This window comes from Geotrypetes seraphini, chromosome 15 (assembly GCF_902459505.1).
Source record: "Geotrypetes seraphini chromosome 15, aGeoSer1.1, whole genome shotgun sequence".
NCBI lineage: Eukaryota > Metazoa > Chordata > Amphibia > Gymnophiona > Dermophiidae > Geotrypetes > Geotrypetes seraphini.
In genome coordinates, this window is record NC_047098.1 from 40,584,982 (window position 1) to 40,601,539 (window position 16,558).

Here is a 16,558-nt window from a genome sequence, read left to right on the forward strand (position 1 = left end):
CTGTTTGTGTGTAAGATGTGATTTCTTTAACTTATCAAAGAAAATCAGGAATAACATAACATAAATCTTTATTTAGGAATTTACATTTCCTACCCCCATTCAGTCCCAAAGGATTCTGTGCTGCAGAAGTTAGAACTGTTTCTCCCAAAGAAAATAATTGGGCTGTTTTGAGGGGAAGCTCATTTCATTTGAACCCCTAGTCTGATCTGTCCATTTCCAACTCAGTTTTGTCTTTTCACTGTTTTTTCATATGCCAAATTTGGTTCATGCGCCTATTACATTACATTACACTAGTTTCTTTTATTCCGCCAATACTTTGCACTTCTAGGCGGATTACAAAAGGATGAGATTCTGGTCATATCCAGAAGATTACAGGGAAGTTATTGGTTGGAACATTTATAATCTGGTGATATAGTGAGGTTATTGGTTGTATCAGGAGTTTGTCTTGACATATTTTTTGAACAACCTGGTTTTTATTTCCCTCCTGAAGGTTTTGTAGTTTGGTGCTGAGATCAGTAAATTGGAGATGTGGCTGTCTAGTTATAAATGTCCAGAAAATGATTTGCCTTCAGCCAGCCAGCCATTCTTGACCCTTTATGCATAATTTTTTCTAATATGTTGGAAAGCATAAAAACTTCTTTGAAACTTCTACCTTAAAGCTAATTAAAAATTGTGCAAAATCCCCTGAGTGCTTTTTGCAGACATTTGTACCATTATTATCTAATCTAATATTATTACAGTATTTTGCTGTGATTTTTCTCCTGATTGTTCAGCCTTATGTCTTAATTATGGTTGGTGCTGGCAGGTGATGAGCCTTCATTCACATCAATATCAAGAGTTTTCTTTATTTTCTACCCATTTTCTATTTTCTCAATCTCCGCCTTATGCAGTGACAGCCTTTTGTAAGGTGTCATGGATCATGGCACTGTTTCAAAATTAAGGGTACATGTATTGAGAATCCCACCTATCAGGATCATTGGTTGGAATTCGCCTTCCCTAAGATGCTGCAAATACTGCATACACAGCCAGAGCTAACATTGGTGGGGAGCAGAACAACTGGGATCATTGTGTAGGACCCAGCATCACAAGCTCCTATTTGGTAAAGCTGAGTGATATCACTGAGGCAGAGCTCCTGGCATTGGTAGGGCTTTCCTTAGTTTCTGCCCTGGACCCCAGTTCATCTAGCACTAGTTTTGTCCATAGTATTCCTGATCATCCCAAGAAATAGGAATTGTGTCTAGTAGTGAGACCCAAGTCTCTTGCATGATAGCCTGAAACCATTGAGTCAACTGTAAATGTTTTAACTTGCATAGTATGGGATTGGGATTGGGGTAGTGTGGACTTTTATATCCTTTGGAACTGCAGAAATTTAATTTTTTTTTTTTTTTTAATTTTTATTTACATTTCAAAATACATTTACAAGAATCCACTTGTTAAGGTAATACAGAGCATGAATCTACAAAAATTTTTTTGATTTAAGCTATACAGGAAAACATAAAAGAGAACTTTAAATAAAAAGGAGAAATATTATTAAAGCTTAAGTCAAAAAAAAAAAGAGGAAAATTGTTTTAAGTGTACTATTTCTCTTCCTTAGACCTCAATTACATCTTGGGAGAGACAAGTAATAACAAGATAATGAGATCTATTTATAATATAAAGCAAAGAAAAAGGCTTAACGTGACCTTTCCAGCTTACTTATTATAGCCCTATTTCACTTTTTCATTAATTTTTTTCATATCCAAAAAATTACATAGCTGATCTGGTGTATAAAACACATATTTAGTACCAGCAAATTTGATTTGATACTTGCAAGGGTAACCTAAAAGAAAAACAGCTCCCATATTTACTACTTCTTGACGCATAGCTAAGAATAATTTTCTACGGTCTTGGGTTGTTTTGGTTACATCCAGGAAAATCCAAATCTTCTGTTCCATAAATACACTTTGAGGAGAGCGAAAAAAGGCTTTGATTATTGAATTAAAGTCCTGTTCAAAAACCAATGCAACAACTAAAGTTCCTCTATATTCGATCTCCTCACTTGAATTCTTCAATATGTCTGTTAGGTTATTGAAGTCAATTTGTTACGCTACTTCTTGTTTAGCTTGCAAATCTTCTTTCTTCTTCGGTAGATAGTAAATTTTATTAATTGGAGGTACCATTTCAGAAGAAAATTTTAAAGTTTCCATTAAGTATTTTTTAAACAAATCCAGTGGAGTAGATAACACAGTCTTGGGGAAATTCAATATACGGAGATTTAACCTCCGATTAAAGTTCTCCAACTATTCAGTTTTTCTTTGGAAAAGGAGTCTATCTTTGACTACAGTAGCTGAAACATTTTGCAAAATGGAAACTTCTTTATTAATCTGGTCAAACCTAGATTCCGATTCCATTTTAATACTTTGAACCGTAGCAGATATATCATCAAATTTACTCACAAGTTTGAACATTTCACCAGTAGATGTTAATACCGCTACTTCTAATTTTCTGAGTAAATTTTCTGAGTAAAGTTGGTAAAGTTTCCAGTGAGAAGTCGAGAACACCCGCTCCTCCGCTTGTTGTACACTTGGCTTCTTGGGCAGTATGCGAACCCCTTCCGGAGTGCGTTGGACACCTCGGGTCCTCGGCGTTCCTTCCTGCAACACTGTCCTGAGCTGGATTGGGCGGTGACCGGGCTTCCGGGGGAGACAATGATGTTTCAAATCTTAAGGCTCCGATGGCTCCTTCCACCGGAGCTACCGCAGGAAGGTCTCTCCCACTCACTACAGCCGGTGAGCTCGTCAGGAACCGCTCCATCGGAATTTGTCCTGGTATGGGGGTGGATCAAACCGGACAATCCCCTTATGTTTATTATGGGGCATAATGAAGCTTTCCTCAACGAATGAGGAAATCCAAAGTGCGCTGCCGGAAGATCCTAAGAAAAGTAAGGTAAGACGGAACTCTGGCTCCTAGCTGCTCTCACGCCGCCATCTTGCCTCTCCTGCAGAAATTGAATTTTTGGTAAAGATTTTAGAATTGTTCAAGCTAACTTGAAGGCTTTCTGCCATATGTTCTACTTGTGCTCAAAGCTTGATGTGCTTATCTACGGATATACTGATGTATATCTCATTTTGCAGTGATTTTTGCAGTGTAGTTTCATACATCATGAACACAAATACATTATAGCTACATTGTAGGATTTTGTGAAATTTGTATTTGGGCAGTTCAGCTGATGCTATTAATTTATGTAATGATTTCAATGTCTGAGTGAATTAATATATTTCAAATATATGTTAACATGAAATGTAGACTGTTTATCATTTTGTACTTTTCCATGTTAACATTATCAGTTGAGAACTCTTTGGCATAGTTTCAAGAATAACATATAGGATGAAGGCGGAACTCCCGAGAAATGAATTGGAGATGAACGGTGCTTTACAAAGTTGGACAGCGATTAATGACTTTTCAGGCTGCCTGTTCAGCTTCTTTCAGCACAGCTACTGTTTAGTCTAAAAATAAAATCTTCTTTTAGCAGCTTGCATTTTTGTACCTGTCATGTTAAAAAAGTATGGCAGGAATTTCTCTGGAAGCAAGCCAGACTAGGGTCATCACCTTGCAGTCAGTGAGAATCTGAACAGTCATCCAACAAAAAAAACTATTTTAACCTCTTCCTTGCTTTGACCTGGACCTGTTTCCCCTGAGCTGCCTTGGCTTAGGTCTTCTGATCTTGTACTGGGATAGTGCTTTCCCTGTTTTGTATTCACTGAACTAGGAGAAGAAAGCACAAAAGTTCTCATGTCACACTTGCTCTGAGGTACTTCATGTATCTGTGTGCCAGTAGAAATCGGCATTAAATAAATGCATTAATGCTGATCCCAGGCCTACATTGTCTTTTATATGCCCCCAGGAACTCGTATGTGTGTATTACGTACAGTAGCCATTATCCTCCTGACTATATAATGCAGCCAAAGTTGCACGTGCACAACTTTCTAGGTATATTCTATAAAGTGGTGCGTGTCAAAGGGGGCATGGACAAAGGAGGAGCATTGGCGGATTGTGGGCATCCTTAAAACTTAAGACACATCATTATAATATGTACCTGATCTGCGCACAACTTAGGCATGAGCATTTAGGCCTAGTTTTCATTGGCATAAATGCCTGCTTCTAAATGTTTGTCATGTGGGCGGGCGATAAGCACAATTCTATAAACCAAGCCGAACTCCAGAGGCAGTTTATAGAAGCGCTGATTTTTTAGCTGACATATATAGAATATACTCCTATGTGTTCCGAGAACTTAACTTTCTGTACTGAGCAATTTTATAAGCATCTTACTTAAGCATGTGAAAAGCTGTTCTACACATTCAGGTAATATATGTAGATGCTCATGTTTTCATGGACATTCATGAAAAAAGCTAGCAAAAAACAGGGGTATGAATTAAGTGAATCCATGCAACTGGTAACATACACACCTGCTATATGCATTCACCCATCTGTAAAAGGATGGGGTAAAAACTGGTATTTATTTCATTTTTGTGTTTCATCTCTGAAATAATACCACAAAAAAGCAAGAAAGTGTCTCTTTTTGCTGTCAGAAATGAAATAAGAAAACACATTGGTTTTCCATGCACACTTTTAGTGTGCCCCAGTCTGAGTTCTTTTTAGGCAATTGTAGTAAAACTTTTTTTTTTTTTCTCATTGATATATAAGGGCAGATTTTATAGCAGAATGCCAATGGGAGAAGTCCAAAAAGCATTTAACAAGCCTGGCTTATAAAAACAACTAGGCATACAGTTAAACTGGCTCCAAATTTAGGGGCTGATTCTCGAATTGCACGTTTCAATTTTAGGCGGTAGTAGGCGTCCTACTGCCGTCCGGCAGCCAATCGGAATGTACGTTTTTAGAAAAAACGCTGTCAAGGAAGGATGCCTGCGAGGAAGGCATTTGAGGTGAATCTGTGGAAACGCGCATGCCGAAGGCTGGGCGTGGTCATTATTTCGCACAGAGGTGGCCTTGAGCGTCTGTATGCGTCTCTGTAGATGGGAGACAGACACCTTAAATGTAAGCTTGTCTACAGAATCTGTTTGTTAGGATTAATTCATAATCCATGAGATCTTATCATAGGACCTACATGGACCCCTGAGGAAGATAGTATTGTCGAAACACAGACTGTGTTGGGTCCATTGTTCCCAGTGGATATAGAGAAACATAGAGTATGACGGCAGAAAAGGGCCCAACAAGTCTGCCCAATCGAAGAACCCTCCCTCAACAAGAACCCTCCCCTCTGAGAATTTCCCAGAGCGAACCCATTCCAAGAACCCTTCCTCAACAAGAACCCTCTTTTTTAAGCATTTCCCTGGAGCGAACCTACATGTTTATCCCATCGTCCCTTGAAGTCGAGTGCGTTACTGGCCTCAACTACCTGATGTGGAAGACCATTCTGTCGATCAACCACTCTTTCAGTGAAGAAGTATTTCCTGATGTCACCATGAAATCTTCCACCCTTGAGTTTGAGAGGATGCCCTCTGGTTGCCGTGGGACCTGTAAGGAAGAAGATATTTTCCTCTACCTCAATACGGCCCGTAAGATATTTGAATGTCTCTATTTTGTCACCCCTTTCTCTGCATTCTTCGAGAGAATATAACTGCAGGATAGGGTCCTAGATACTTTTATGTGGGTTACTAAGTTGAACTTTTAATAAAGCCTACATCTGGAACATCAGTTCTCCACAGAGTCTTTTGTTTCTGTTGGATTCCTTTTCTGTGGAGTAATCAGGGTCAATATTTTGCTTGTCCTTAAATAGTACATAATACGACAGTACATTGTCCTCTCCCCCCGCCTTCACGCAATCTTGCTCTCTTCTCATGTACCCCTCCCAGTCTTCATCCAATCTCTCTCTCTCATGTATCCCCCCCAGCCTTCACCCAGTCTCTCTTTCCCCAGTGTACTCCCCTCCAGTCTTCACCTAATTTCTTTCCCCTCACCTGGCTTCAGATGCAGAAGAAGTGGTGGGATTCCTGCTTCCCTACTGTGACATAGCTCTCTGTAAGTTTGAACCATATGGTGTTGGATATTTGTATTGGTCTCATGGTCTCATATGAGACTTGAAATAGCAAGACTAATTTGAACTTCTGGTACCATATAGTTCAAGCTTCCAGAGCGCTGAGTCATTGTAGGGAAGCAGGAATCCCGGTGTTAGCACCACAAGGATTGCCAAGTTTCCAAGGACCAGAAAAAAGCATTTTGGTGGGCCTATTTATGGTCCGTGGGCCCCATAGTATGGACAAACCTGTTTTACGTGTTCCTCCACTCAAGTTGTTTTAAGAAACAATTTAATCTTTCACATACCTCCTTCTATTTAGCTGCAAAAGTAAGGATTATACTACTTTAGCCTCTGCATCAAAATATTTTTTTGTTAGTACAAAAATTTAATTACATGTTTTCCTGTTTAAATTACTGTTCAAATTATATTTTATGTTATATTTATTGTTGATTCTGTTTTATGCTTGTATTTATTCAAACTGCTTACATTTGATTGGATAAGCAGGTTAAAAATAAATGAATACTTTTTTACAGAAAGGGTGGTAGATGCATGGTGGAGAAAATGACTGAGTCTGAATTCAAGAAAGCGTGGGACAGGCACATGTGATTTCTTAGGGAGAAGAGGAAATAGTGGATGAAATGGATGGGCAGACTGGATGGGCCATTTGGTCTTTATCTGCCAAGTCTCTTCCTCCTTACAGAGGCAGTGGCAGAACATTCTAAAGAATAAAGTATTAAACTCCTCCATATTCTTGTTACAGATGCAGTGGCAAAACGTGGAACATGTTGGTGATCAAAGCCCCTATGTCACTTCAATTATCCTTCACATTAAGCAGAATGTACCTATCATCCGAGATAATCTTGCTTCGACTAGAAAATACTTTACTCAATTCTGTATTAAATTTGCCAAGTAAGTAGCTGACATTTCACTTTACTGAAAGCCAGTTATCACCTGTTGGTTTTATACCGTTTCTCTCTGTAGAAGTTCATTAAGCTACCATATTTTAAATTGTCTCTTAGTTCCCTCAGTCCTCTGTTGTTGCTCCACAGGCATTTAGGGGGGAGGGAACACTGGTGGATCGGGCCATGTACTATGGTTTGTCAGACTGTTATAGCTTGCATCAAAGAATAGGTTCAAATTTTGAAAGAACAAACTAAAATGAGTTTGTGGAAAAATAGACCTCAGGTACATTAATCCCAATGAGAAAATGAAGTAAGGATTGCTACAAAAAAAGGCTTAAAGCCAGGGGCTGCATTTGTTTAAGAAGACATAAACTTAAACTGCTTTATCCAATTTTGTGGTAAGGATTCACTTTCTATAGAAAAAGTAGAGTGGGCCAGGTGTTCCTTGGAAAGGAAAAGAATGATTTATCGTCCAGCTTTATCCAAATGACAGGGAAAGCTTAGACCTGCAGGCTAGATGAAGGAGCTGCTGATCTTTCATCATGTACTGTTAGGGCAGGGTATGGCTAGCTCAGCTTGAAAAACTTAATGCTGTCCTGCAGCTTGGTTCTTGTGTTTTTCTCTCTCTCTCTAGCCTTTTACCAAGTAAGTGATTTGACACTGTTTCCATGTAGACTCCTCTTCAGAAAGAGATTACAGTATTCATTCTTGGAAGATAAAATGAAAGGGAGAAGAAGAGGGCAACTCTGTTTATATATCTTTCCCTGAATTATGGTTGATTCATTTTCCCCTTGTTTTTCTATATTGGGTACTTTTCTCAGAATAACTTGTCACAGGTTCCCTTTAATAGTTTCAGTCCCTGAAATCAGGATTTGAATTTGATAGACTGACCAGTATAAACAAAGACATATACAACTGAAATGAACGCAATCCACATTAGGGGAAAAGGATGTATATTACCAAGGATAGTGCCAATAGACGTGAACACAGGATATCATTAAAATATTTGCAGAGTAAAATTGAAAGAGTAGTGAAAAGTATTGCATAAAACCAAAATGCTGTGGCTGCCACGCCATATGCACTCCTGTGTCCTCTACCAGATAATAGGGGCAGAAATCCATGAGCAAGCAGAAAAGGTTATAAAACTGATCTGGAAGTTTAGAAATTAAAGCTTAACCTTAAGAAATTAAAGCTTAACCTTACTAACTTTCATAAATTTTTTCAGGTCTCACCTCCCCGTTTTGTGCTGTAGTTTTATCTTTTCAGTGTTGAATAATTAAAATATATCTGTTTTGGCTAAGTTAATTATTCAGTGGGATTATCTCTTTTCTTTAGGGTTTAAATTAGGGTCTAATCATGTCCTAAGGGACTGGCAAACTTTCTCAGCTCTGTATGTATACAGGGTGCCCACAAAACCCAAAATTTATTGGAATATTCTTTCACCTTTGAAGCTACAGTTTCATCAATTCATAAAGTTTCATATGGTATCTGTTGATTACATGCACTCGATGTGCGCCCCACCTGTTACTCGGCAATAATCGAGCTCGGACCAGACTTTCCAAAGCTTATCCGGTGTGATTGCGTTTATAGCTTCAGTGATGCGTTTCTGCAGATCATCCATAGTTCGGGTAGTGAAGGTACTTACACTCTGTCTTTCACGTACCCCCAAAGGAAAAAGTCACAAACAATAATGTCCGGTGATCTCAGGGGCTACTTGAGGAACATTTGATCATTTTGTCACGTTGCATTGTCTGAAGGTTTTAACTTCTGCACCAATTGCAGCTTATAAGAACATAAGAATTGCCGCTGCTGGGTCAGACCAGTGGTCCATCGTGCCCAGCAGTCTGCTCACACGGCAGCCCTTAGGTCAAAGACCAGTGCCCTAACTGAGTCTAGCCTTACCTGCGTACGTTCTGATTCAGCAGGAACTTGCCTAACTTTGTCTTGAATCCCTGGAGGGTGTTTCCCCCTATAACAGCCTCTGGAAGAGCGTTCCAGTTTTCTACAACTCTCTGGGTGAAGAAGAACTTCCTTACGTTTGTACGTTTAACTTTAGAGAGTGCCCTCTCGTTCTCTCTACCTTGGAGAGGGTGAACAACCTGTCTTTATCTATCAAGTCTATTCCCTTCATTATCTGTCCCTGTCATTGCCCCATCCATGCAAGCTCTATCCTCATCTGCACAAGCCTTGAATACTTATGATTTTAAAATGTTCAAGGCTTGTGCAGATGAGGACAGAACTTGCAGGGTTGGGACAGGAACAGAACTCACGGGGATGGAGATAGATCCCCTAGGACAGAGGAGGGTCACGAGCAGTGTTCCCGCTAAGCTGCGCTGGCGTGCGCTGGCGCACAAAATATTAGGTCGCAGCGCACAAGTTTCTCGTCACAGCGCAGGACCGGCAAGATTGACTCATTTGAACTTCTGCAAGATCAGCATCGGAAGCGTGCGCTGGGCCGGAGAGATCTTGGGGAGCCTCCGACAGTGGCTTTCTCCCCTCTCTGCAGCTCTCCTTTACTTCTCAGCGCAGCGATTCACGAAGGCAGCCTCGGGGCTTTTGCTGAGTCGCGGCTGCCTCTGATGATGCAACTTCCTCTTTCCTCAGAGGCGGCGCGACACAACAAAGGACCCGAGGCTGCCTTCGTGAATCGCTGCGCTGGGAAGTAAGAAGAGCTGCTGGGAGGGGAGAAAACCACTATCAGTCTGGGAAGCTGCTGGGCAGGGGAAAAAAGGGACAGCTGCTACTGGAAAGGGAGAAGGAGAGATGCTTCTGGGAGGGGAGGAGGGAAAGGAATCTGGGAAGCTGCTGGGCCAGGAAAAAAAAGGGACAGCTGCTACTGGAGAGGGAGAAGGAGAAGGAGAGATGCATCTGGGAGGGGAGGAGGGAAAGGAATCTGGGAAGCTGCTGGGCCAGGAAAAAAAAGGACAGCTGCTACTGGAGAGGGAGAAGAAGGAGAGATGCTTCTGGGAGTGGAGGAGGGAAAGGAATCTGGGAAGCTGCTGGGCAAGGAAAAAAAGGGACAGCTGCTACTGGATAAGGAGAAGAAGGAGAGATGCTTCTGGGAGGGGAGGAGGGAAAGGAATCTGGGAAGCTGCTGGGCTAGGAAAAAAAGGGACAGCTGCTACTGGAGAGGGAGAAGGAGACGGAGAGATGCTTCTGGGAGGGGAGGAGGGAAAGGAATCTGGGAAGCTGCTGGGCCAGGAAAAAAAAGGACAGCTGCTACTGGAGAGGGAGAAGAAGGAGAGATGCTTCTGGGAGGGGAGGAGGGAAAGGAATCTGGGAAGCTGCTGGGCTAGGAAAAAAAGGGACAGCTGCTACTGGAGAGGGAGAAGGAGACGGAGAGATGCTTCTGGGAGGGGAGGAGGGAAAGGAATCTGGGAAGCTGCTGGGCCAGGAAAAAAAGGGACAGCTGCTACTGGAGAGGGAGAAGGAGACGGAGAGATGCTTCTGGGAGGGGAGGAGGGAAAGGAATCTGGGAAGCTGCTGGGCCAGGAAAAAAAAGGACAGCTGCTACTGGAGAGGGAGAAGAAGGAGAGATGCTTCTGGGAGGGGAGGAGGGAAAGGAATCTGGGAAGCTGCTGGGCAAGGAAAAAAAAGGGACAGCTGCTACTGGAGAGGGAGACGGAGAGATGCTGCTGGGAGGGGAGGAAGGGAAGAGAGTTACTGCTGGACAGGAGGCTGGGAGAAAGAAAGAAAGGGGGCAGGCAGGGAAACAGAAGGAAAGAAGAGAAACAGAAAAAAAGAAAGAAAGGTCAGGGAGAGAGGAAGAAAAAGTTGGGGGAGGGAATGAGGTGTGGAGGAGAGAAAGCATACAGGCTGATAGAAGGGAAGAAAGATTGGATGCACAGTCAGAAGAAGAAAGTGCAACCAGAAATCACCAGACAAGGTAGGAAAAATGATTTTATTTTAAATTTAGCAAAGTGGAGGCAGTATTACCACAGTTTTCAAAGGAATTTGCCCAAATAACTTAATAGTTAACTGGGTAAATTCCCAGAGATGAAAACTTCCCTTCACTTACTATGCACAGTTCTGAATTTATATCTGCTGTCTATATTTTACAATATGGTCCCCTTTTACTAAACCGCAATAGTGGTTTTTAGCGCAGGGAGCCTATGAGCGTCAAGAGCAGTGCTGGGCATTCAGCGCAGCTCCCTGCGCTAAAAACTGCTATTGTGGTTTAATAAAAAGGATGGAGGGTATATTTGTCTATTTTTGTATGCTATAAAAACCAAATACAGAGAGAGACTGAGAGCTGTTGACGAAGAGCTACGTGTGTGTCTTTCTTCCATTCCAGCCAGAATATCAGCTTTGTGTTCAGCCAAACAGGCCCAGGTTTCGCACTGAATAAAGTATTTTATAATTTTTATAATTTTTATTTCATAATAAAGTAATTATAAAATACTTTCTTTGTGTTTATTTGATTCCTATTCAAGAGAATTACTTTATATATAGTCAATATAGGCAGAGAGTTAAATTTTTTAACATTTTCTAATGGCGGTGTGCCTCGTGATTTTTTTCATGAAACAAGTGTGCCTTTGCCCAAAAAAGGTTGAAAAACACTGGTCTAGAAATTGAAAGCATCAAACGTATTGTCTTCTGGACTGTTTTTAATTTACAGTTTACACATATGGATGTAACAGACATAACTACATTTGTTGTAAAACATTTATTAAGATATCATTTCATCCCTACAATTTCTGTGTTCTTAAAAATATTATTTAACGTTATTTAATTTAGCGTGTAGGCCTAAAATTCCTTTGAATACCTCGTCCTCATGTATCAGCAACTTTGACAACATATTTATTTGGCTCATAACTTACTGGCGCCCGATATTTTTAGCTCACAGTGAAAAAAGTTTGCTCACAACACCTGCCCGCTTAGAGGGAACATGACTCACGAGTGGTGTCCCGCAGGGCTCGGTGCTCGGGCCACTACTATTTAATATCTTCATAAATGATCTAGAAACAGGGACGAAGTGCGAGATAATAAAATTTGCGGACGACACCAAACTATTTAATGGAGCTCAGACTACAGAGGACTGCGAAGAATTGCAAAGGGACTTGAACAAACTAGAAGAATGGGCGGCGAAATGGCAGATGAAGTTCAACATTGAGAAATGTAAAGTATTACATGTGGGGAGCAGAAACTCGAGGTACAACTATACAATGGGAGGGATGTTATTGAATAAGAGTACCCAGGAAAGGGACTTGGGGGTAATGGTGGACATGACAATGAAGCCGTCAGCACAGTGTGCAGCGGCCGCTAAGAGAGCGAATAGAATGCTTGGTATAATCAAAAAGGGTATTATAGCCAGAACGAAAGAAGTTATCCTGCCGTTGTATCGGGCGAAGGTGCACCCGCATTTGGAGTACTGCGTCCAATATTGGTCGCCGTACCTTAAGAAGGATATGGCGTTAGTCGAGAGGGTTCAGAGGAGAGCGACACGTCTGATAAAAGGTATGGAAAACCTGTCATATTCTGAGAGATTGGAGAAGCTGGGTCTCTTTTCCCTGGAGAAGAGGAGACTTAGAGGGGATATGATAGAGACTTACAAGATCATGAAGGGCATAGAGAGAGTAGAGAGGGACAGATTCTTCAAACTTTCTAAAAATAAAAGAACAAGAGGGCACTCGGAAAAGTTGAAAGGGGACAGATTCAAAACAAATGCTAGGAAGTTCTTCTTTACCCAACGTGTGGTGGACACCTGGAATGCGCTTCCAGAGGACGTAATAGGGCAGAGTACGGTACTGGGGTTCAAGAAAGGATTGGATAAATTCCTACTGGAAATGGGGATAGAGGGGTATAGATAGAAGATTACTACACAGGTCCGGGACTTGTTGGGCCACCGCGTGAGCGGACTGCTGGGCATGATGGACCTCGGGTCTAACCCAGCAGAGGCATTTCTTATGTTCTTATGTTCTAATTGTATACTCTGCCTGTCATTCATTTGAGTAGTTTGTTTACCTAGTAAGCAAAATAATTGGGTAGACTTGCTATCTTTCTCGGATCAAGCCAAGGAACTTTTCTCCATGATGAAAACTAATTAGACCATGTGATTTCCTAATACCAATTTTATTAAGAAAATGATGCTTTATCTACCTCTTTTCCCTTTCAGACGTCTTTTGACACATATTTATGTTTGAGCCACTTACTAGTTCTTGTTGCTGGGTCACAGAAATGAGACAGGAAACATGAAACCCTTGAATAAACGACTTTACTTTTTCCAAGGAAAGGGAAGCGAGAGAGCTAAAGAGTTGAGGAGCAAAGGTTCTAGGTTCAGGAAACAGGATCAGCAGATATATAGGTTTATTTCATTCCGGAGTGTATACAGAGTGTGGTTATTTCTAGAGTTCAAAAATAAATACAATCGAGAGAACATAAGAATTGCCGCTGCTGGGTCAGACCAGTGGTCCATCGTGCCCAGCAGTCCGCTCCCGCGGGGGCCCATAGGTCAAAGACCAGTGCCCTGAGTCTAACCTTACCTGCCTACATTCTGGTTCAGCAGGAACTTATCTAACTTTGTCTTGAATCCCTGGAGGGTGTTTCCCCTATATTTTTTTAACTAAATATATAACTCAATTCTCAAAACAATATAATCAAAAAACAAGAGAATTCAAGTAAATTCAAAAACACATACAAAAAAATGAAAATAAAGATAAGTATAAATGTGTGCTCAGTGAAATCAGCATCAGAAATGCTATAGACAGGCTAAAAAGATGTTAAAACATGTACATCATTGCACACGCTCTCCCTGCCTCCAATTATGAATAAACAGTAAAAAGATAAAAAATACTTATCTCAGCTGTTTTCTCTGATGTCCTCTCCTGATCAAGAAGGCAATAGTTAATGTGCCATGGTGTTCTGTCTTGTCTGGCAAGCAGAATCTTCTGTTCCCCAGTCCCCAATAAACAATTACAAAAAATAGTCCATACACACGCCACATCCAAAACAGTAAAATCCAAAGGCTTCTGAAAGCTCCCCTCAACTTCCTCGACATAGATAGTGTTTCAACTACTCTTTTTCAAGAGGAAGAATCCAATGCAGGAGGGGGAAAAAATGCCACCAACTACCAAGCACAGCAGGAACCACACCCACCAAGCAAACTGTAGTATCCTCTATAATAAAACCCTAAGCACGCATGTGCACTTAGGAGGCCGTGATCCCTGCTGCCTTGCTGTGTGCTTCTGTGGCCACATTCCATTTACAGCTGTTTGAGCGGCAGCAAGAGCAACGGCAGGAAGGGAGCTGCTTTGGGGGGAGGGGTGTGCTGGGGGGCAGGCAGCAATCTTGGTTTGCTCGGGGGGGCCAAAAAGAGATAATTAGGGGGCCAGAGAGAGAAACAGAGAGACAGATGGAAAGAAGTGGAGGGGGAGAGGGAAAAGGGGCTGCTTTGGGGGATGGGTTTGCTGGGGGGCAGGCAGCAATCTTGGTTTGCTCTGGGGGCCAGAGAGAGGCAAGGGGCCAGCGAGAGAGACAACAGAAAGAAAGAGAGACAAACAAGGGGCCAGGGAGAGACACAGACAGAAAGAATGACAAACAGACAGGGGGCCAGAGAGTCAGACAAGACAGCGGCCAAGGAACAAGAAAGAAAGAAAGAAAGATGGGGGCAGGGAGAGACACAGACAGAAAGAATTGCAGACAAACAGGAGGCCAGAGAGACAGAAAGACAGACAGACAGACAGTGGCCAAGGAGACAGAAAGAAAGACAGACAGACACATCTATTCTAGCACCTGTTAATGTAATGGGTTTAAAGACTAGTGTATTTCATATATTGTTTAATTACATCCATTGAATAGCCTTGTATGGCAGTGTGCACAATAGATAACATCTAATAGCTGAACCCTTCAGTGCCAGATATGTGAATGAAAAGAAATCATTTGCAGCACATTCAAACTGTTAAATGTTAGACTGAAAGGCTCCAGTATGTTTGCTCTGTCTTGCTTAGTTATATGGATATATGTGTATGGGTGTGTTTAAAGCTTTTCTGATTGTATATTTAGGTGAAATGGTGTGATAGTTGTGTCAATCCACTTTTCAAGGTAAAATTTAGAAATAAAACAAAAGACAAAGGAAATAAGGTAATACCTTTTTTATTGGACTAACTCAATGTATTTTAAGATTACCTTTCAAATGTAACCCCTTTTTCTTCAGATCAGAACAAGCAAATGTTGACAAATATCAAGTTTCAAGTTTAATAAAATTTTGATTAATCGCTTAATCTTGATTCTAAGCGATGTACATAATAAAAATTACAGTGTTGGGGAAACAAAACAATGCATGACAAAAACGAAGTCGTACGGGGATATAAGGGAAACATGAAAGCATTTCAGTGATAGTTTCAGAGGAAGAGGGAGGGTTTGTCACCTCTCTGTCTCTTACTTACCCACCCATGAACCCTCGAAAGATAATCATAAAATGCATTGAGTTAGTCCAATAAATTTATGTATTCAGTTTTCTATACTGTTCTCCCAAGGGAGCTCAGAATGGTTTACATGAATTTATTCAGGTACTCAAGCATTTTTCCCTGTCTGTCTCAGGCTGTAGCTTTAACCACTGCATCACACTCTCCCTTATTTCCTTTGTTGTTGTTTTATTTGTAAATATATGTAGGTGAAAAATCTCTTCTGATGCAGACTTGCTATCATGCAATAAAATCCACTGTTTTATAAAATCAAGTTGACTTCCTTGATGTACAGGAACAAGGCTAAGTGACTATTTTCCAGGTGGTTTACTAGTGCTCCCTCCCTTAATGCCCACCTACCTTCCCACCCAGTGTGATTCCAGTTCGTACAGCAAAGTCCTCTTTAGTGAGTCTTGGACGCTAACCAGTACTTATACTAGTTAGGTAATGTCAGGGGTTCCACTCTAGTCATTTGGGGGTAAGGAATATCACAACAAAAAAGGTTGTCCTGTCCTTGGAGTCCTTTTACTAAGCTAAGGTAAGAATTGGTCATTATGTGGGATTTCCTGCATGCTAAGGCCATTTTTACCAGGACCATAAAAATCCGATTTTCTATTTGTTTCATTAATGGCCCTGTTGTGCAATGTTGCATTAGTGCGTGGACATTTTTAAAAATTACTGTGGAAACGCTTATCACCTATTTTGTAGGCGGTAAAGGGCTCCCATGTTATCCCTGTGCTAACCAGTTAACACACTGTAATGCAAATGTGTTAACTGATTAGCACAGGAAAATTCACTCTCTACCTTGACACCTCCTCCTTCAAAAAGATTTTAAAATGTATTTAATATGCGGTTAGCACACACACTTGGCAAAACTAAGTGGAACCCTTTATCAGATCCAGTGTTAGGCCATTTTTGCTGCATTAGTGCCTAACACAGCTTAGTAAAAGGGCCCCTAGAGCCACCAAGCTAACTGGGCACCTGTCTGAATATTGGCTGGTGCCTAGTCAATTTCCAGGTTACTGCATATACTCAGATGTTCAATGCCGGAGCCTGAGCATGCTGTAAGCAGCTTAGAATCCGCTGCCTGCTGCAGGCTGACTATTGGGCCCTTAGGCCTGGATTTTCAAGCTGATGCCAATTTTCTAGACGCCAGTAGGTGCCCATACCTCCATTAAAAACGCCATCCAAATGGCATTTTTAACCAAGATTTGAGGCGCATACCAATGCCCAGAGAA

The 16,558-nt window shown here is 41.3% G+C and overlaps 1 protein-coding gene across 2 annotated transcripts in view; it reads left to right on the plus strand.

The window, feature by feature from the left end:
* VPS53 (VPS53 subunit of GARP complex) overlaps positions 1-16,558 on the plus strand; it is a 229,844-nt gene that overhangs the window by 198,820 nt on the left and 14,466 nt on the right. For both annotated transcript variants that reach the window (XM_033921549.1, XM_033921548.1), the window contains exon 18: positions 6,777-6,925. In XM_033921549.1, the coding sequence (XP_033777440.1) occupies positions 6,777-6,925 (149 nt within the window). The remainder of the gene's footprint in view (positions 1-6,776; positions 6,926-16,558) is intronic.